The 19,260-nt window shown below is 43.4% G+C and overlaps 1 protein-coding gene across 3 annotated transcripts in view; it reads left to right on the forward strand.

Annotated features, from left to right (window-relative positions):
• Window positions 1–19,260, forward strand: part of adgra3 (adhesion G protein-coupled receptor A3) — a 100,003-nt gene that overhangs the window by 26,708 nt on the left and 54,035 nt on the right. For all 3 annotated transcript variants that reach the window (XM_052032111.1, XM_052032093.1, XM_052032102.1), the window contains exon 2: window positions 16,953–17,024. Coding sequence is in view for 2 of the 3 variants with exons in the window: in XM_052032093.1 (XP_051888053.1) it covers window positions 16,953–17,024 (72 nt within the window). In the remaining variant the exon portion in view is untranslated. The remainder of the gene's footprint in view (window positions 1–16,952; window positions 17,025–19,260) is intronic.

Consider the following 19,260-nt stretch of genomic DNA (forward strand, 5'->3'; position numbering starts at 1 on the left):
CCCTTTCAGGTGGGCCATGAGAGCCGATTTCAAGTAACAGTGAAAACGTTCCACTAGTCCATTCGACTGTGGATGGTAGGCAGTAGTGTGGTGTAACTGTGCTCCCAACAGGCTGGCTGCAGCCAACCACAGGCTGAAGGTGAACTGGGTGCCTCTGTCAGAGGTAATGTGGGCCGGTACCCCGAAGCATGCTACCCAGGTTGCAATCAGCGCTTGGGCGCAGGAATCGGCGGAGGTGTCAGTGAGCGGGGCTGCCTCTGGCCATCTTGTGAACCGGTCTGCTGCCATAGTTAGGAGGTACCGCGCTCCTCTCGACACTGGCAGGGGCCCCACGATATCCACATGAATGTAGTTAAACCTCCGGTGAGTGGGTTCGAACTGCTGCGGCGGGGCTTTGGTGTGCCGCTGCACCTTGGCTGCTTGACACTGCACGCATGTTTTGGCCCGTTCACTGGGCGGGGCTTTGGTGTGCCGCTGCACCTTGGCTGCTTGACACTGCACGCATGTTTTGGCCCGTTCACTGGGCGGGGCTTTGGTGTGCCGCTGCACTTTGGCTGCTTGACACTGGACGCATGTTTTGGCCCGTTCACTGACCTGTCCGCGAAGGCCATGCCACATGAACCTGCTGGAGACCATCCAGACGGTTGTCGTGATGGATGTGTGCGTCAAACTGTGTATTGGAGTCGAAAACTTGCCGTCGCCAGGCTGCTGGGATGATGGGGCGAGGTTGGCCGGTAGCCACGTCACACAGGAGGGTCCTCCCACCTGGCCCTACTGGGAAGTCCTGCAGCTGCAAACCTGAGACTGCGGTCCTGTAGCTGGGCAACTCGTCGTCTGCCTGCTGCGCCTCCACCAGTGCTGCATAGTCCACCCCCTGGGACAGGGCCTGGATAGCTGGTCTGGAGAGTGCGTCTGCCACGATGTTGTCCTTTCCCGAGACAGGCTGGATGTCCATCGTGTACTCGGAGATGTAGGACAGATGTCGCTGCTGGCGGGCCGACCAGGGATCGGACACCTTCGTGAACGCGAAGGTCAATGGTTTGCAGTCTGTGAACGCGGTGAACGGCCTGCCCTCTAAGAAATACCTGAAATGTCAGATGGTCAGACATAGTGCTAACAGCTCCTGGTTGAAAACACTGTACTTGAGTTCGGGTGGCCACAGGTGCCTGCTGAAGAACACCAGGGGTTGCCAACGCCCCCTGATGAGTTGCTCCAGCACCCCACTGACTGCCGTGTTGGATGCGTCCACTGTGAGGGTGGTTGGAACGTCCGTTCTGGGGTGCACCAGCATCGCGGCGTCTGCCAGGGCTTCCTTGGCTTTGACGAAAGCGGCCGTGGCCTCTTCGTCCCAAGTAATGTCCTTGCCTTTACCCGACATCAGGGTGAACAAAGGGCGCATGATACGGGCTGCTGAGGGGAGGAAACGGTGGTAGAAGTTGACCATACCCACAAACTCCTGCAAGCCTTTGACTGTGTTGGGCTGGGCGAAGTGGCGGATCGCATCTACCTTGGCGGGCAGGGGCGTTGCCCCGTCTTTGGTGATCCTGTGGCCCAGGAAGTTGATGGTGTCAAGTCCGAACTGGCATTTGGCCGGGTTGATCGTGAGGCCAAAATCACTCAGACAGGAGTAGAGCTGGCGGAGGTGAGACAGATGCTCTGATGATTTCTGCTGGCTATGAGGATGTCGTCCAGATAGATGAACGTGAAGTCCAGGTCACGTCCCACTGCATCCATTAACTGCTGGAACACCTGTGCGGCATTCTTCACGCAGAACAGCATTCGGAGGAACTCAAACAGGCTGAATGGGGTAATGAGTGCTGTCTTGGGGATGTCTTCAGGGTGTACCGGGATTCGATGGTATCCCCGGACGAGGTCCACCTTGGGAAAGACACTTGCCCTGTGCAGGTTTGCTGCAAAGTCATGTATGTGTGGCACGGGGTAGCGGTCTGGAGTTGTAGCCTCGTTCAGTCGACGGTAGTTGCCACATGGTCTCTAGCCCCTGGCTGCTTTGGGCACCATGTGTAGGGGGGAAGCCCATGGGCTGTCTGACCTCCATACGATCCTCAATTCCTCCATCCTCTTGAACTCCTCCTTCGCCAGGCAGAGCTTGTCCGGGGGAAGCCGTCGTGCGTGGGCGTGGAGGGGTGGTCCCTTGGTCAGAATGTGGTGCTGTATCTGTGTCTGGGTATGGCTGCCGTGAACTGCGGTGCCAGAACCGATGGGAAGTCCACCGGGATTCTGGTGAATTTGTTGTCCGACAGCGTGACAGAGTCCAGGTGTGGGGCCGGCAACTTGGCTTCGCCCAGAGAGAACGTCTGGAAAGTCCTGGCATGGACCAGCCTTCTCCTGTGCAAGTCGACCAGTAGGCTGTGAGCTCGCAAGAAGTCCGCCCCCAGGAGTGGTTGGGCCACGGCGACCAGTGTGAAGTCCCACGTGAACCGGCTGGCGCCAAACTGCAGCTGCACTGTGCGGGTGCCGTAGGTGTGTATCGTGCTGCCGTTTGTGGCCCTCAGGGTGGGTCCCGGCTCCCTGTCGCGGGTGTCATACCCCATTGGGGGTAAGATGCTGATTTCCGCTCCGGTGTCGACCAAGAAGCGGCGTCCCGACTGTTTGTCCCAGACATACAAGAGGCTGTCCTGGTGGCCAGCCGCCGTAGCCATTAGCGGCAGCTGGCCCTGGCGTTTCCCGAGAACTCGCAGGGCGGGTGACACCGGCGGGCTTCTGCGCCACACCACTGTAGAGTGGCCTCCTCACTCCTGCCTCTGGGTTGTGTGCGCTCTGTTGCCGGACCTGGTCTGTCCTGGCATTGGGCACGTGGCTTGGTAATGTGGCTGACGGACGCCCCACTTTCCTCCTTGGCTTTCCACAGCACGTCTGCCTGGGCCACTACCTTCCGGGGGTCACTGAAATCTGCGTCGGCCAGTAGCAGATATATGTCCTCGGGCAGTTGCTCTAGGAACGCCTGCTTGAACATGAGGCAGGGCTTGTGTCCGTCAGCCAGGGCCAGCATTTTGTTCATTAATGCTGACGGCGGCCGGTCCCCCAAACTGTCCAGGTGCAGCAAGCGGGCACCGCGCTCCCGTTGTGAGAGGCCGAAGGTCTGTATGAGCAGTGCTTTGAATGCTGCATACTTGCTTTCCTTCGGGGGCGACTGTATAAAATCCTCAACCTGGGCGGCTGTCTCCTGGTCAAGGGAGCTCACCACGTAATAGTAACACGTGGAATCAGAAGATATCTGCCAAATCTGGAACTCGGCCTCTCCTTAGTCAAACCACAGGCACGGTTGCAGAGTCCAGAAGGGTGGCAGTTTCAGCGAAACTGCGTGAACCGATGAGTCGATCATCTTCGGTCCAAATCCCATTTGGACCGTCAGGGTCACCGATGGGCTATGCACTGAGCTAGGAATAACGACACGTAGTCGGTGGGTTGAACTCGAGACTGGTTTATTCGAATCTTGCCGTACTGGCTTTTAAGCAGTTAAGCTCCCGCGCTCGACGCATGGCGATGATGTCAGAAGTGCGTACCAACCGAACCTCTTCCTGCGCGCGGGCTTTCTCCCCTTGCTGTTGAAGAAGAAGGCCCAGCGCTATTTTGTGGCTACCCTGTTTGCCGACACACGCGCCGACTTCGGAGCCGATTCACTTGCGTCGAAGGTGGGTCGCCACAGTGTCCTGTATTCAGAACATCTATTTTTCAGACCCCCTTTTGCAGATTAGACAAACCAGTAAATCTGCATGCAAAGTATTACTTAATTAAACTTCAATATACTCCTTATTAATACTGATGGAACATCTCAAATCTTGAATTCAAGTCAGTAGACTGTGGGTTAAATTTGGAACTTGCATAATTTGTAATGCTCAGTCACTGCCTAAAATCAGCCCCTTGAAATATTTGATCATTTTCATTTTTTTAAAAAAAAGGTTTTTATGCTTGATTTTATGGCACTGCACATAGTTTGTTATTGAATAATAAGACTTTTCTCTCGGATTTGAATATTTGCTGTGGAAATGTATTTTTTTTAGACAAGAAAGTACTTGCGTTATAAACCATAAAATATTTTTACAAGTGCATATAACCAAGTTAATTGTGTTTCACTCCAGAGAAAAATTAATAACTGTAAGGTGAAGCAGTTTGTTTAGTTTTTAAAAATTACTGAATATTTTAATTACCCAGACCGTACCTTCAGGGTAACAATCGATAGCTTCCTGTGTAATTATGTGCTACTGAAATTTGTACACCATAATTAACTGGTGGAAAGCCCCTAGCTGCTGGTGTGTAAATCCTAGTAACGCGCACCTGCAGGGCATATCTGCAGCTGTGAGTCTAGGGATTGGACTCTGTGTAATGACCTGCAAAGTGCACAATTAAAATTACTTTCTTTGATTTAGAAATACTGCAGGGTGGTCCTGATTTGTTCTTTTACAGATCTCCTTTTAGCAGAGCTCAGTCACAATAGCATATTGAATCCAGTGAAAGGAAGTAAAATATATCACTTCCTATCTGCATTCCCTTTCCTTTAAGTATTTGATATGGTGTTTGCAGACATTAGCAGAGACTTAGATGTAGGACAGGATTTATACTCGTGTTATAGACAGTTAATCATATCTAAAAATTTTAGCAAGGTATTTCTCACCTAATCAATTTCTCATATATAAATAAATTCATATTTTAAGATATTTGAAACTACATTGGAATTGTATGACAATATTTGGTTGTTGATTGTTCTTCAATTTTAGCTTTTGGTAGTTGGGGAAAAGAAAGAAGATGGTGGCTGAGATGAGAATTGATGTATTTGATTGTGTTAACATTTTCAAGGAACCTATATTACTTCAGAAAGAGGTAGTTTGATCCAGTGAGAGAGTGCAGTTGATGTTGGCACGGACATGGTGGGCTGAAGGGCTTGTTCCTGTGCTGTACTGTTTTATGTTGTATGCCTATTGATTTCAAAAGGAACTTCATGGAAGATTTCCTTAAGTCACTTTTTTCTTCATTGGAGGCTCATGGTATTAAAGAGAATGTAGTTGCATGCAAAGAGTGATATCTCAATTTCTTGAAACAACTAAGTGGTAAATAAACCCTTCTGATTCTTATCCTCTTAAGTGTTCAGAGATAATAGAGGGCAAGAAATTCCCTTAGAATGAGGTCCAGCCACAAATTCCATTTATCACTCTCTTGTTTCCATTCAGTTTCCTGATACTAGATTACAGGGCACGGGATGTTTTGAGGAGAAATTAGTATGACGGTCAGGACAGAGGCTTAGTCAGCTACATAGCTGAAGTTATTCATTCTAAGCAATGTTTGGTGCCATGCAGATATTAAGTAGTGAAGTGAAGTTAATGCTAAATTACTAGAGCCTTGAGTGGAACAACAGAATATTGAAATGTTGCTATGTGATAATATATTACAGATAATCCTGAACATGCAACAATATTCTAACTTTGGAATGAATAAAATTCTTCATGTGTTCCCTTGAAAGGTTCTCTATTAATATTTCCCATTGCGATTCTCACTTAATGTTGCATTTCTAGTAACACAGAATTTTTTTGTTAATTTTACCTATGGCTGGATACACCACGATATAGTATTGTGTCTTTCTCAGCATTATTTTAAATCTGCCTTTATCAACCTGCTCCAAGTACTGCCCCATCCCTAAACTCCCATTCCACTCAAGTCTTTGCATGGTTTGTAGCCTACCAAATCCATGTCCTTAGCTGGAACTCCTTATTTATCTGTATAATTGGGAATTGGTTTATTATTGTCACATGTACGGGGTACAGTGAAAATCTTTGTTTTGCGTGCCATCCATGCAGATCATTTCACAACCTAGTACATTGAGGTAGTACAAGGGAAAAGCAATAACAGAATGCAGAATATGGTGTTACATTTACAGAGAGAGTGCAGTGCAAGTAGACAACAAGGTGCGAGGCCATGACAAGGTAGATTGTGAGGTCAAAACTTAAGACTATTGAAAAGACCTCTTGTATAATAACAGTGGGATAGAAGCTGTCCTTGAGCCTGGGGTGGTGCGTGTTTTCAGGCTTTTGTATCTTCTGCCTGATGGAAAGGGGGAGAAGAGAGAATGTTTGGTTGGGAGGGGTCTTTCATTATGTTAGCTGCTTTTTGGAGGTAGTGAGAAATATAGATATTTCATGAAGGGGAGACCATGGAGATGAGGCTGGTTTTTGTGATGTGCTGAGCTGTATCCACAACTCTGCAATTTCTCACAGTCTTGGCCCAGAGCAGTTGCCATACCAAGCCATGATGCATTTGGATAAGATGCTTTCTATGGTGTATCTGTTTTTTAAAAAAAATAATTGGTGAGGGTCAACAGGGACGTGCCAAATTTCTGTGGCCTTCTGAGGAAGTAGAGGAGTTGGTGAGCTTTGTTCATCATTATGCTGGAATATATTGAATTTTGTTTTTCATATATTTTCCCTAAGTTCTCAGTCTGCCTCAAAACCTTGGATTGAAAAGCTGCTGGCAAACAGTACTGTTTCTCCCCATCTTCAAGTTATATTTCAGGATTGGAAACTCAGCATCATCTTTGAAGATTTGTCTCAAGGAGCTACTTAAATTCTCAGCCTCGTAATGGGAACCAAATGTAGCTGCATACCTCAGTGTCTCTTGAGGACTCTGACTGTTGGAACAGCTAAACAAGTTAATAACATAACCATAAGTAACTGCAGCCATATTCCCAATTACCCTTTTTACCCAGTCTGATGGCTAAAGACAACAAAAGTCTGAATGTGATTTTCATTTCTCTTCAAGTTATCTACTTTTACCTGTTACAGTATTTTGATTTTAATCTGTTTTTGATCTGACCTTTTAGACATTTTGCTTTGTTTACTTCTCTCAGAACATGATGGATTTTAAAAACTTATTTTTTACAGAATTGGAATTATCCACAGATGGTTGAGAGAATCATAAATGTATTCTCAGCTGTATACTTGTAACATAAAAGCTGCTTTTATATTTTTGAGTTCCAATACACAGTTGTTTTATTCAAACAAGAGTCATGATTTTATCAGGAAATGTGACGTAATTGAAAGGCTGAGTGTCGAATGCCAGGCATCTCACAATCCCTGCCCATAACAAGTGGCATCTGTTGAAATAATCATGATTTGGTTTGATTTTGTTTTGTTTGGCCAAGTGTGCGCCTCTCATTGTTTCATAACTAAGTAGATGAGATGTGTTCCAAGGGCAGTATTGATTTATGAAGAACTAAAAAGAACTGCCTGGCAAATGCCCATGCAACTTTTCTATGTCAAAGCAAAGCAATCAAAAAATTATTATGCAACTACATTTTGTTTTCATTTTGCCAACTTAATCTTACTTTTGGCAATATTTATTTCCCCCAATTTCTCCCTTTCCCTCCCCTCCCGTTTCCTCATTGACTTTCAATTCACTTTTGGTCATCTGTGTTTTCTATTTCCAGTACAAGTCTTCCTCGCTCTGTATTCTTAGTCATTTTTCACGTAGAATTTGACCTAACAAGTTAGTTCTAATATAGGAAATATTTTGTCATGATGAAATTCATTCCTTTTATGAATTCTAGGCAGTGAATATTTAAAAAGAAGTGCAATGCTTAAACATCAATCTTGATCATCTTCCTAAGGCAGGAAATTAAAAAGCTATGCATCTTTACCTAGAGATCTTTGTCTGAAATGGCATATCATTTTGGACTAAAGAACATCTCCAGATTGCTTGTTTATAGTTTGTTCACAAGCGAAATGTGAGTGAACAGTTGGGTGACATTTTCAAATCCTTAGACGTAGAAGGTGGAAGGGCAGCAGAATATTCAGGATGAGACAACTAGGTTACATTGTATAATGAGGCAGAGACTTTTAGCACTCTGTTTTAACTCTGCACATTTGCAACTAATGCAGAATAAATGAATATCAAATTACCAAATATGTAATATCTCACTACTGAATCACATTCCAACAAAATCTATAAATAATACAGTAACATCATCACTTGCACCACTGACATAGGATGGAATGATGTGTATGTACTTGGATGCACCCATTCATGTGGGTATTTTGAGGTGTCCAGACATGCAGGTTAATTGTGTGCTTTTATTTTTTTCTGTTCTTTCTTTCCAACTTAAATTTCATTTTTTCTCCCCTCCAGTTCCCCATGCTTTTTCCTTCTGTTAATTCCTTGTTTCCAAGTCCCCCCCTCTCTTCCCCCCCCTCTCTCCCCCCTCTCTTCCCCCCCCTCTCTTCCCCCCCCTCTTCCCCCCCCCTCTCTTCCCCCCCCTCTCTCCCCCCCCCTCTCTCCCCCCCCCTCTCTTCCCCCCCTCTCTTCCCCCCCCTTCTTCCCCCCCTCTCTTCCCCCCCCTCTCTTCCCCCCCTCTCTTCCCCCCCCTCTCTTCCCCCCCCTCTCTTCCCCCCCCTCTCTTCCCCCCCTCTCTTCCCCCCCTCTCTTCCCCCCCCCCTCTCTTCCCCCCCTCTCTTCCCCCCCCCTCTCTCCCCCCCCTCTCTTCCCCCCCCTCTCTTCCCCCCCCTCTCTTCCCCCCCTCCTTCCCCCCCCTCTCTTCCCCCCCCTCTCTTCCCCCCCCTCTCTTCCCCCCCCTCTCTTCCCCCCCCCTCTCTTCCCCCCCCTCTCTTCCCCCCCCTCTTCCTCCCCCCCCTCTCTTCCCCCCCCTCTCTTCCCCCCCTCTCTTCCCCCCCCTCTCTTCCCCCCCCCTCTTCCCCCCCCTCTCTTCCCCCCCCTCTCTTCCCCCCCCTCTCTTCCCCCCCCTCTCTTTCCCCCCTCTCTTCCCCCCCCTCTCTTCCCCCCCCTCTCTTCCCCCCCCTCTCTTCCCCCCCTCTCTTCCCCCCCCTCTCTTCCCCCCCCTCTCTTCCCCCCCCTCTCTTCCCCCCCTCTCTTCCCCCCCCCTCTCTTCCCCCCCCTCTCTTCCCCCCCCTCTCTTCCCCCCCCTCTTTCCCCCCCCTCTCTTCCCCCCCTCTCTTTCCCCCCCCTCTCTTCCCCCCCCTCTCTTCCCCCCCCTCTCTTCCCCCCCCCTCTCTTCCCCCCCCTCTCTTCCCCCCCCTCTCTTCCCCCCCTCTCTTCCCCCCCCTCTCTTCCCCCCCCTCTCTTCCCCCCCCTCTCTTCCCCCCCCTCTCTTCCCCCCCTCTCTTCCCCCCCCTCTCTTCCCCCCCTCTCTTCCCCCCCCCTCTCTTCCCCCCCCCTCTTCTTCCCCCCCCCTCTCTTCCCCCCCCCTCTCTTCCCCCCCCCCTCTCTCCCCCCCCCCCTCTCTTCCCCCCCCTCTCTTCCCCCCCCCAGGAAGGGGGAAGTGCAGACCAGTAATGTCAGTAGTGGAGGAAAAGTACAGAATCTATTATGAAAGATGCAGTAACAGAGCCCTTGGACAGGATTGGACAAAATCAGCATGGGATTATGAAAAAGAAATTGTGCTTAAGAAATTTGCTGACTTTTGTTTTGAGGATGTAACAAGTAGAATAGATAAAGGAGAATGAGCGTATATGATGTATTTAGACTTCAGAAGGCAGTTGATAAGGTCCCACAAGAGTATGATTTAAGGCTCATGGGATCGGGGGATACATCAGCATGGAATGAGAATTGTTGGCAGACAAGAAATGGAGACTTAGGAATAAACGAGTCTTTTTCCAAGTGGCTGTCAGCAACTCGTGAGGTGCCACAAAGATCAGTGATGAACTCTAGCTCTTCACAACATATATCAATGATTTCTAGGTGAGAGAACTAAGTATTATTTCCAAGTTTACAAGCAACACAAAGCTGGGACGGGAGAGTGGGTGTTGAGGGAGAGGAAGAAGCAAAGAGGCTTCAATGTGATTTAGACAAGTGCATAGCAAATGCAGTTTACCGTGGGTAAATGCGAGGCTCTCCACTTCAATTCTAGAAATGGAGACTATTTATTAACTAAATGGCAGTAGATTGGAAAAGGGAAGATGCAATGAGACCTATATGTCCTTGTTACAACCAATTTCTAAGTGTTCAGGTGCAGCAAGGGGATTTGCGTATTGGAGCAACAATATTCTGGTGCAGCTCTCCAAGGCCACAATGAGACCCCAGCTGGAATTTTGTGCAGTTTTGGTCATCTTATCTGAGGAAGGATATTCTTTCTGTAGTGGGAATGCAAAAGAGGTTTACTAGACTGATTTTTGGAATGCGGGGATAGAAGCATGAGAGGGGATCTTGTAGAAATCCGTAAAATTCCAACAGGACCTGGCAGACTAGATACAGGTAGGATGCTCTATATGGCTGGAGAGTCCAGAACTGAAGGCCATAGCCTTGGACTACAGTGTATGCCATTTAGAACTGAGATCAGAAGAAATCTTCTCATCCAGAGAGTGGTGAACCTCTGGGATTCTCTATCACAGAAGTCAGTAGAGGCCAAATCATTAAATCTATTGCAGAAGGAGGTAGATGTATTGTTTTAATCCTATAGGGATCAAGGAATATGGAGAGGAGGCAGGAACGGGCATTGAAGTAGATGGCCATCCAATATCGTGTTGAATGATAGAGTAGACCCCAAAGGTTGAAAAGCCCATAACTGCCCCTGTTTGCTTTATTTCTGAAACTAGCTGTATCTTTAACTTTTTTTTTGGTATGGAAATAGTGCCAGCAAACACAGTACGAATCTTGCACTCTTATGAAAGACAAGGCAAGCTGGAACATTTGGCCAGTTATTTTCACATGTTTGTTTACAGACCTGTGGAATCTGTAAAATTGAATGAACTTAACCCTCGTCCTCTTCTCTCTGCACTTCTTTTTAAAAAAAACATTTATTGGAATAATTTTTAAAACATGCTCCATATTATAGAGGAGCAGATTTCTGCTTGAAATTCTGTCTGCTATTTTATGCAATTAAAAACAAGTTCATTGTCCTCTTTAGCGACTGCCATTTTGGTCTGAAACTTTCTACTGAGAACGTGTGAATGTATCGTGAATTCTTCATTGGTTTGCTTTTTAGTGCTTATTTCATCATGTCATCTGTCTGAACAAAATCTTACTTTGCTTTTTTTCTGTACATATTATAGATGTCAATCTGTTGATATCATGTTTGAAAAACATTTTCAAAGGAACAACTTTAAGCTACCCCTGTGATAAGCATTTATCTCTAGACATTTCATCCGTATTGAAATAGTATTTTGTCTCGGCCCTTGTGCAGTTGGAAGCAAGCCAACTGAAAATGCATTTGAATTAAAATCAGTAGTAACCAGAATTGCTAGGCAACCTAAAATGCAAACCTTTAACACAGATTAGAATTTAACAATATCTATGAACCTTATCAATAGTGCAAATCCCATGAATAACATGGCTATGTTGTAATGTGTTTTCTTTGTTAGTTCCTTTAATGATTTTAAAATAATTAATTAAAATATTCAGTGGCTACAACAACAGTTGGTAAATTTAATCTCAAAGTCTTTATTAAATTTGAAAACCTTTTGTCTCTCAGAAGAGATTTAGGAAAAATGTCACTTTGAACAAATGCTTTATATTATTAGAAAGTATAGTAAAATATGCAGAGATATGTGCCAACGGCAAGGGTCTAACAGAATTGGTTATCACTGCTTTGAGCACAGAAGGCCCCAGAGAGATTGCGATTAAGTGCAAGAGAAATACTGTCCTCATGTCCATCTGTTGTCTTTTTTGTGTATACATCTTTCACTTCATTTCAGTGACTGATTTTTCACAGCTCAGCTCATTGCCTAGCAACTTAATTTGGCAAGTGATCGCAGTGTTGTGTTAAAACTTCTAGAGGCAAGAAATGGAGCTCCTTTCACACTTTACCCTGAAGAAAATATTTAGGAGAAATTGTATCTGAAGCTTCACCAAGGGCATTCAGAGTACACATTTGGATTGATGCAGAATGTTGAGATTATTTCAGGGGCTTTTGTGTCTTGATATAAACCTGGAAGGCTGCCACTAACAACTGCTTTAATCTTGTTCCAGGCTTTACCAGACTGACGGCCACAACCTAACCTCATCTCCTTTATATAGATGGCAAACGGTATCGTGGAATAGGTTACCCTGTTCCTATTTACTGCTCTCTCTCTCTTGAACTGTACTGAGTTCTGGAGTGTTAAATCTGATATCCTATGTGTATGTTCGATGGTCTTGGGATCATACACATATATCCTGGTTCTTTTCCTCTCTCTCTTGCTTTATTCCACATCTTTGTATTTGTTCTTTTATCCTTCTGGATCCCCTCCTAAAACGTTACCATCATGTCTCCTTCATCATTGCTTTCAAAATCAAGATTGCTTTCCTCCTTTTGGTTCTTAAATCCATTCCATCTATTCTCCTTTTCATTTGTGTATCTACTTTCTTCTGTCTGGTCTGGCCACTGTAAAAATGCAAGTTTTAAATGATTGCACAATTTCCTTCTGAGCAGAAAAAGAGAGGTTTCGGAGAATATTTTTGACTAATGAATTTAAATTGAATCACTGAGGTTACATTTTCAACTCTATGCAAAGTTAAATTCAGGAAAAGAAATCCCAGGATAGTCCTCTAAGAAACGGTTTGATTTTGGATGTAGACGATTGCAGCAAATTGCTGGAAGTTGAATTGTTACAAACTTTATTATGAAAGTGTTTATGTATTAGGTTTTTTCAGTAAAGCTGACTTAGTTCGTTATTTCAGTTTCATTTTTAGTTTAGTAAAAGATGTGAATATAAATTTTCTCATTGATGGGGCATTCTATTTTATCTGGTGAAAAGTGATCCTCCTAAAGATGAGAGACTTCTCCATTACAGCTGTCACTGACTGATGGTCATGGGACAGAGCAAGGATAGGCTTCCTTTTTTGGTTCTGGTGCGTTAATCTCAGTGCTCAAATATAAGTATCAAGCCAGGAACTAGGTCAAATTCTAGTCCTGATTAATTTCTGATTTGGAGAGCTACCTTTTATAAGTGATTAACCAAGACTGTTTAAAAGTGGAGACACCTTTTTTATCCTACTGATTCTTGCTAGGATGGGTTTCACAGACACATGCTCTTGACTAGTAATCAGTTCCAAAGATGCAAGCTGGAACTTTGTTTCCTACATTTTACTGGCTGCAAAACAACTTGGTGTATCATCCTAACACTGTTTTTAAACTAAAAACAGAAAATGTTAGAAATACTCAGCATAAGTCGTGTCAATTCAGGGGAAACGGGGTTAGTTTGTTGTTTTCTGTGAGTAAACAATATCTCTTGTTTTTCAGACGAGAGAGATTGATAATCATGCTAGAGATACATATTGGTTACTGCGCTGCTGCAGATATAATTTGAAGTGGAGTTCTTTTTGCTGGAATGATTTTCTAGTGCTACTGAAAATCCCTATGTAAAATTTATGGGTCCCATTTGTTGCAGGGTACAGTAAAATTCTGACACTCCGAAGCACTTGGGATTTGGTGGTGTAAGACTGGCAGATCATCCAGAATGTTGGATATTAATATCCAAATGTACTTTTAATTCATTTTTTTTAGATTTTCAAATGAACCCAGTAAATTAACGAGTGTGGGAACCAGGGCCCCGGTGAGCTGAAGGGGAGTGCGGCAAACTGCACTGGGTGAGCCGGATGCTAAACCATCAGGATTTCTGAATAGTTGAATAGCAAATTATCGGAGTTTTACTGCACAATGAGACCGAGAAATGAGAGCAGTTTTGGTCTACCCGATTGTGCTATCTTAAATTCCCAGCTCTTTTTGTTTTCATTGTTGTGAGAAGGATCATTCAGATCTCTATCACTTTGCTATCTTGTGTGTTGTTTACTGGATTAGGTACTCAGTCTGAATTTAAAATATGCAGTCCAGTATATTAATTCAAATAGTTAAAATTGCTTGAATACATTAGTTGACATTATGGGGAACTTTTCCTTCTCTGCCACCGCCCCCTCTGAAATCATTGAGGGTGTCATCATTCTTTGCATCAAAAATCTTCAATGTTGCTCTGTCTTGTCTTATGATAGGTAATAGATTTATATTTGAATAGGGCATTAGATTCACCAATCCATTTTCTTGCCATTTTTTGGATTTTCCTCCTTTTCTACCCCAGGAACAAGAAATAAGTGGCTTTCTGTAACTTCATTGGTACTTGCTATAGAATGAATCTCGGCGAGAAGAAATATTGGTACTGTCTTTTGCATTATTAATCCAAATGTTCTAAGTTCTATTTGACAGCTGTTTGCTATGATTATCAGAGAAGTGGCAAACCACTTTAGCTATAATGTTGAATGACCTGTCTCTTGTCCTGAAAATATTAATAAGGATGTCTTCTTGGATCACATGGAAAATAAAAGCTTACCATTTAACTCTGACTACAGTACTTAGCATAAGCACTTGCATAGATCCAGACACTTTAATTGCACAATCATTAATAACATTTAGAGTAGCATTATAATTGGGAGAACTGTCCTACAGACTAATAAAGCAAAACATGGTCAGAATTGTACTCTCAGAATCATGCCATTCAGGCAATGCCCTAGATTTCTGTGTCACCATCCTTAGATATGTCCTGTTCCTTTGACAGGATAGGCCCGTCTTAGGTGGAAATGCATTGGGAAATGGTCAGAAGCAATTAACTCCAAATCCCAAGAAGTAGGATTGATTGAGAATGGATGCAGTAGTTCAATGCAGGGTATGAGGTGCTCTGGATCACTAGGACTGGCAGAGTTGTGTTTCGGCATAGTCTGTAATCTCAAGGTCATGCATATCCCTCAGCCTTAAAGTGTACAGTGTATCATGAGCAACAAAAATTAAATTGCCAGACTGGTGAAATTACATGATGGATGCTAAAGAGTAAAAGGAGTATGGGCAGCAGTCGAGTCAAAAGTAGCAATATTCCATGGTAATTGTATTGTTCCAGTCCCATTTCATATAATTAAATAGTCTGGATCCGATTGCAGGAATACTCTGTCAAGGCTTGACTTTAAGTAGCAGATAACATTATCCAGCACTGCTATGGCATGAATGACTACTTCGATCAAGAGAGAATCAAACTAGCTCCCTTTTGAAGTTCAGTACCACTATTATCAATGAGTGCCTCACCTGGGCATCAGCTGTCTAACTGGACCAACCATATAAATATTGTGGCTATTTGAGAGCAGTCAGAGACTGGGTATTCTGTGGTGAATAATTCATTTCCTGACTCCCAAAAGTCTTTCCACAACCTATAAGACATAATTCAGCAGTGTGATGGGATGGTCTCCACTTGTTTAGCTGAATCCAACTTTAACAACCCTTGAGAAGGAAGATACTGGCCATGACAGTGCAGCCCATTTGATTGACATCATGCACACCACTTTAAACATTTACTTCCTCCATCAGCAATGCACCATGGTTGTAGTGAATACCTTTTTCTGAGATGCACTGCAGCAACGCGCCACAACTTCTTGACTGGTATCTCCCACAGCACAATCTTTACTATGTAGACAAAGGACAGCGAGTACTTAGAGCACCATCACCTCCATCCTGAATCAGAAACCTGGTGGTAGACCTTCAAAGTCACTTTATCCAAACGCTGAATTCCTTACCTTACATTGTTGTTAGACAACCTCACCACGTGGAATTCGGAAATGATGCTGAGAAACATCTTCTAGAAGATCACAGCAGACATGGTAGTGTAGCGGTTAGCGTAATGCTTTACAGCGCCAGTGACCTGGGTTCAATTCCGGCCACTGTCTGTAAGGAGTTTGTTCATTCTCCCTGTGTCTAGGTGGGTTTCCACCGGGTGCTCTGGTTTCCTCCCACTTTCCAAAGACATACAGGTTAGGAAGTTGTGGGCATGCTACGTTGGCGCCGGAAACATGGCGACACTTGCAGGCTGCCCCCAGAACACTCTACGCAGAAGATGCATTTCACTGTGTGTTTTGATGTACATGTGACTAATAAAGATATCTTCTCTTATCTCATTATTAAGAATAGATAGTGACCTTATCCTCAAGCAATAACAATGTTCTGTAAATTAATAAATGAAGAAGAAACATTAAATTGCTACTTTCAGAATAATAATAAATGAAGATGAAGCAACAGGATGTTATATTTAATTAAAATTGAGAGTAAGGCAGAAGAATGATAGTTAAATCTTGTGTATAAAGTGGTGGTCTGATGGCAGCATGACTAGGAATGTAATAGCAATTAAAGAATGGAAGAGGTGTTATAGTGGCATGAGTGGAAGTTGGCAGATTAACACTGGAATAACATTTAAGGAAAGTAAGCAAAACTAAGAGCTGATCTGCAGATCAAGCAAAGGTGGTGGTGGCCTTTCTTGATACAATAGTGAAAGTAACACGGGCAGGGCTGTGGTAATAATGAGTAGCACAGCGTCAGAAATTGATTTGGAGTGAGTCTGGGAATCTGAGCAGGATAGAGATATGAATGCAGTGGTTGTACGTGGGTTCTTTTAGGATAGAAGCCACGGTAGTAGTAGAAGTTATACCAGGGCTATAATTGGCATAACAGCTGGGCAGAATACTCAATTACTAAGACTGTGCCAGGAAAATGAATGGGCATCTGGGATCAGTGCGCAAGTGATAACATTTGAAGGTTGGCAAAATTAGGCCAGAGAAAAGGATAGAAACATTTTGGCAGTACTAAAACAAATCTTTTAATAAGCAGTATATTTAATTTAATCTAATTGTAATGTACTTTAGAGAAAATGTATTGATGGTAAAAAGCTATTAGATACCACAACTGTAGTGCATTCTTGTCTGAATACAAATAAGGATGAAAATTGCAGTGGCCTCTGCCTGATTGCATTGCGGCATGATGGGATCAGCAAATTGGAACAATGCCAATGCTGTCAGGAGGCCTGCAATTAATGGTGTGGCATTACCACTATAGAACATGTTTTCCATTGTACATTCCTGCAAAGTGTGAGTGAATAAAATGTAGCACATATAGCAAGATTTTTAACACTATTATTGAAGTCCACAATAATATGTAAAACCGATTAGTGGATATTCTTGGAGTATTTTAATTTTGTTTTTGTTTTTGACAGGATCCTCAGCAACAACAAATTAACAGAGTTGAAGAATAACTCATTTGCTGGACAGAGATATCTGGAGAGATTGTAAGTAGTAATCTTCTTCAAAACATATTCTCAATTAGGCAAATGAATTGTCATTTAACAATGGTTTTTGAAATTAAGTCTGTTTTCAAAAGAAGCCTTGATGTTTTCTTTTCAAACTCTCAAGCTATCAAATAAAATTTGAATAAAGCTGCTTAGTGCTTGGCATGTAATGAAGTTGCATCTAAAAAGTATTTGAAGGATTTTGATGAGAGTAACTTTCCAAATCTCTGGTGCACCACCAAATGCAACAGATTAAGTGGAATACAGCATTATAGATTAGCATTGCAGCCACCTGGAATTAGCAAAGCAGGGTCGCTACAATCTATTCCACTCATTAGATTTTGCTTGGTACAAGGGTGCTGTGTTGCTGTGTATACCAATGTATTGGGAATATCAATTACCAATTTAAAACAAACAAAAGCAGGTGTGAGAAATTATTCAAGATTGTTTTCTTTTTAATAAAAGACGACAGCTGGTAGCAAATTCAGAATAATGTGAGCAAGGAATTCCAGCTGTGACCTCAGTTGTAGACAGCAGTATATGACCTGTGCCTTGAAATATGTCTCTTGGTTGTTAGCTTCCTCGCTCTCAACAAAAGTGCTCTTCCACCCCCTCCCCAAGTTGTCTATTCAGTCTGTCAAATTTGTTACTAACTTGTTTAGTATTCTTATTTCTCATCCCTTTTAAGTTTTCTTTTCAAGTCTTCTGCTCTTCAGAGAATCCTAGATTTCATTGCCATGTTTGGTCTCCTTTTTCACCTTTTTGGTTCAGTAGTGAGTGGGTGATGAAATGACGAGAATCATTTGTATAATATTATTCGCTGTTTTGAGGTGTAGTGACAGTTTCATGAAACACATTGTGTCAAAACTGAGAAAAATTGACATTTCCACAGAATTATCATAACTGCATTAACAGATTAATTCTTTGAATCTGCCTGTCATTCAAATTCTGTTAAAAAAATTCATAATTTCTTAGAACTTTTTAAAATTAATATATGCAAGAAATGGAAAGTGATCTGTAATTTATCTCGTGAAGTTATAAACCTCAAGTGATGGTGGAGAGAGTTTTCAGATCATTCTACTTGTGGCATTAATCCCCAATTAATGCAGATGGATTCTTCTATAGGTTAAGAAGAGTGGTGGTGAAGAAGGAAATCCAGGTCACATTTGACTCGTCAAAGTGAATGCTCAATTTCTCAATGACATTGACTTAGTGTAGAAAAATTGCAGAAAATAAGCCAACTTCATAATTTTCAACTTTATTGATAAAATAGTGCACAGTTGAGTGCATAAATTTAATTTATGCAGTTTATTCTAGGCATAGCGAAAACAGATAGGCAAGCTAATTAAGTGCCACAGTTTGCAAATCTGCAGATCTATTAGCAATCTCTTAATGTGCCAGCTGAGTGATCTGCAACAAATTGCTGTATCTGCAGCTCACTGATCTGTCATGTGCTGGCTATAACTTTTGAGTATTTTGTTTCACGAGAATGGACTGTGAATTAATAGAAGAAAAATATTTCATTTTTGTTGTCCTTTTATAATCTTTCACATAAAACATAAAAGATCGGGCAGTTGTAGCAAGCATGGTAGAGTTGGTTTCTAGGCAGGGGATGCCCCAGATTGTCTGCTGTAGCTTTAGTGGGTGACCTGCATTAACTCCAGGTCTTTTGTTTCTCAGTCATAGAACAATACCGCATAGTATGGGCCCTTCGGCCCACGACGTTGTGCCGTCCTATATAAACCTACTCCATGTTCAATCTAACCCTTCCCTCCTACACAGCTCGTAACCCTCCATTTTTCTTACATCCCTGTGCCTACCTAAGAGTCTTAAATGTCCCTATTGTATCAGCCTTTACCACCACCCCCAGCAGTGCATTCCAGGCACCCGCCACTCTGTGTTTTAAAAAAAAACCTACCTTTCCCCTAAACTTTCCTCCACTCACCTTAAATGGATGTCCTCTGGTATTGGCCATTGCTGCCCTGGAAAAAGGAGCTGGCTGTCCACTCTATCTATGCTTCTCATAATCTTGTACACCACTATTAAGTCTCCTCTCATCCTCCATTCCAAAGAGAAAAGCCCTAGCTCACTCAACCTTTCCTCATAACACCTGTTCTCTAATCCAGGCAGCATTCTGATAAATCTTCTCTGTACCCTCGCTACAGCTTCCATATCCTTCCTATAATGAGGTGATAATAACAGTTCCAATAACAGTTCCTATAACAGTCCCTTCTGC

This window comes from Pristis pectinata, chromosome 2 (genome assembly GCF_009764475.1).
Source record: "Pristis pectinata isolate sPriPec2 chromosome 2, sPriPec2.1.pri, whole genome shotgun sequence".
Taxonomy (NCBI): Eukaryota; Metazoa; Chordata; class Chondrichthyes; order Rhinopristiformes; family Pristidae; genus Pristis; species Pristis pectinata.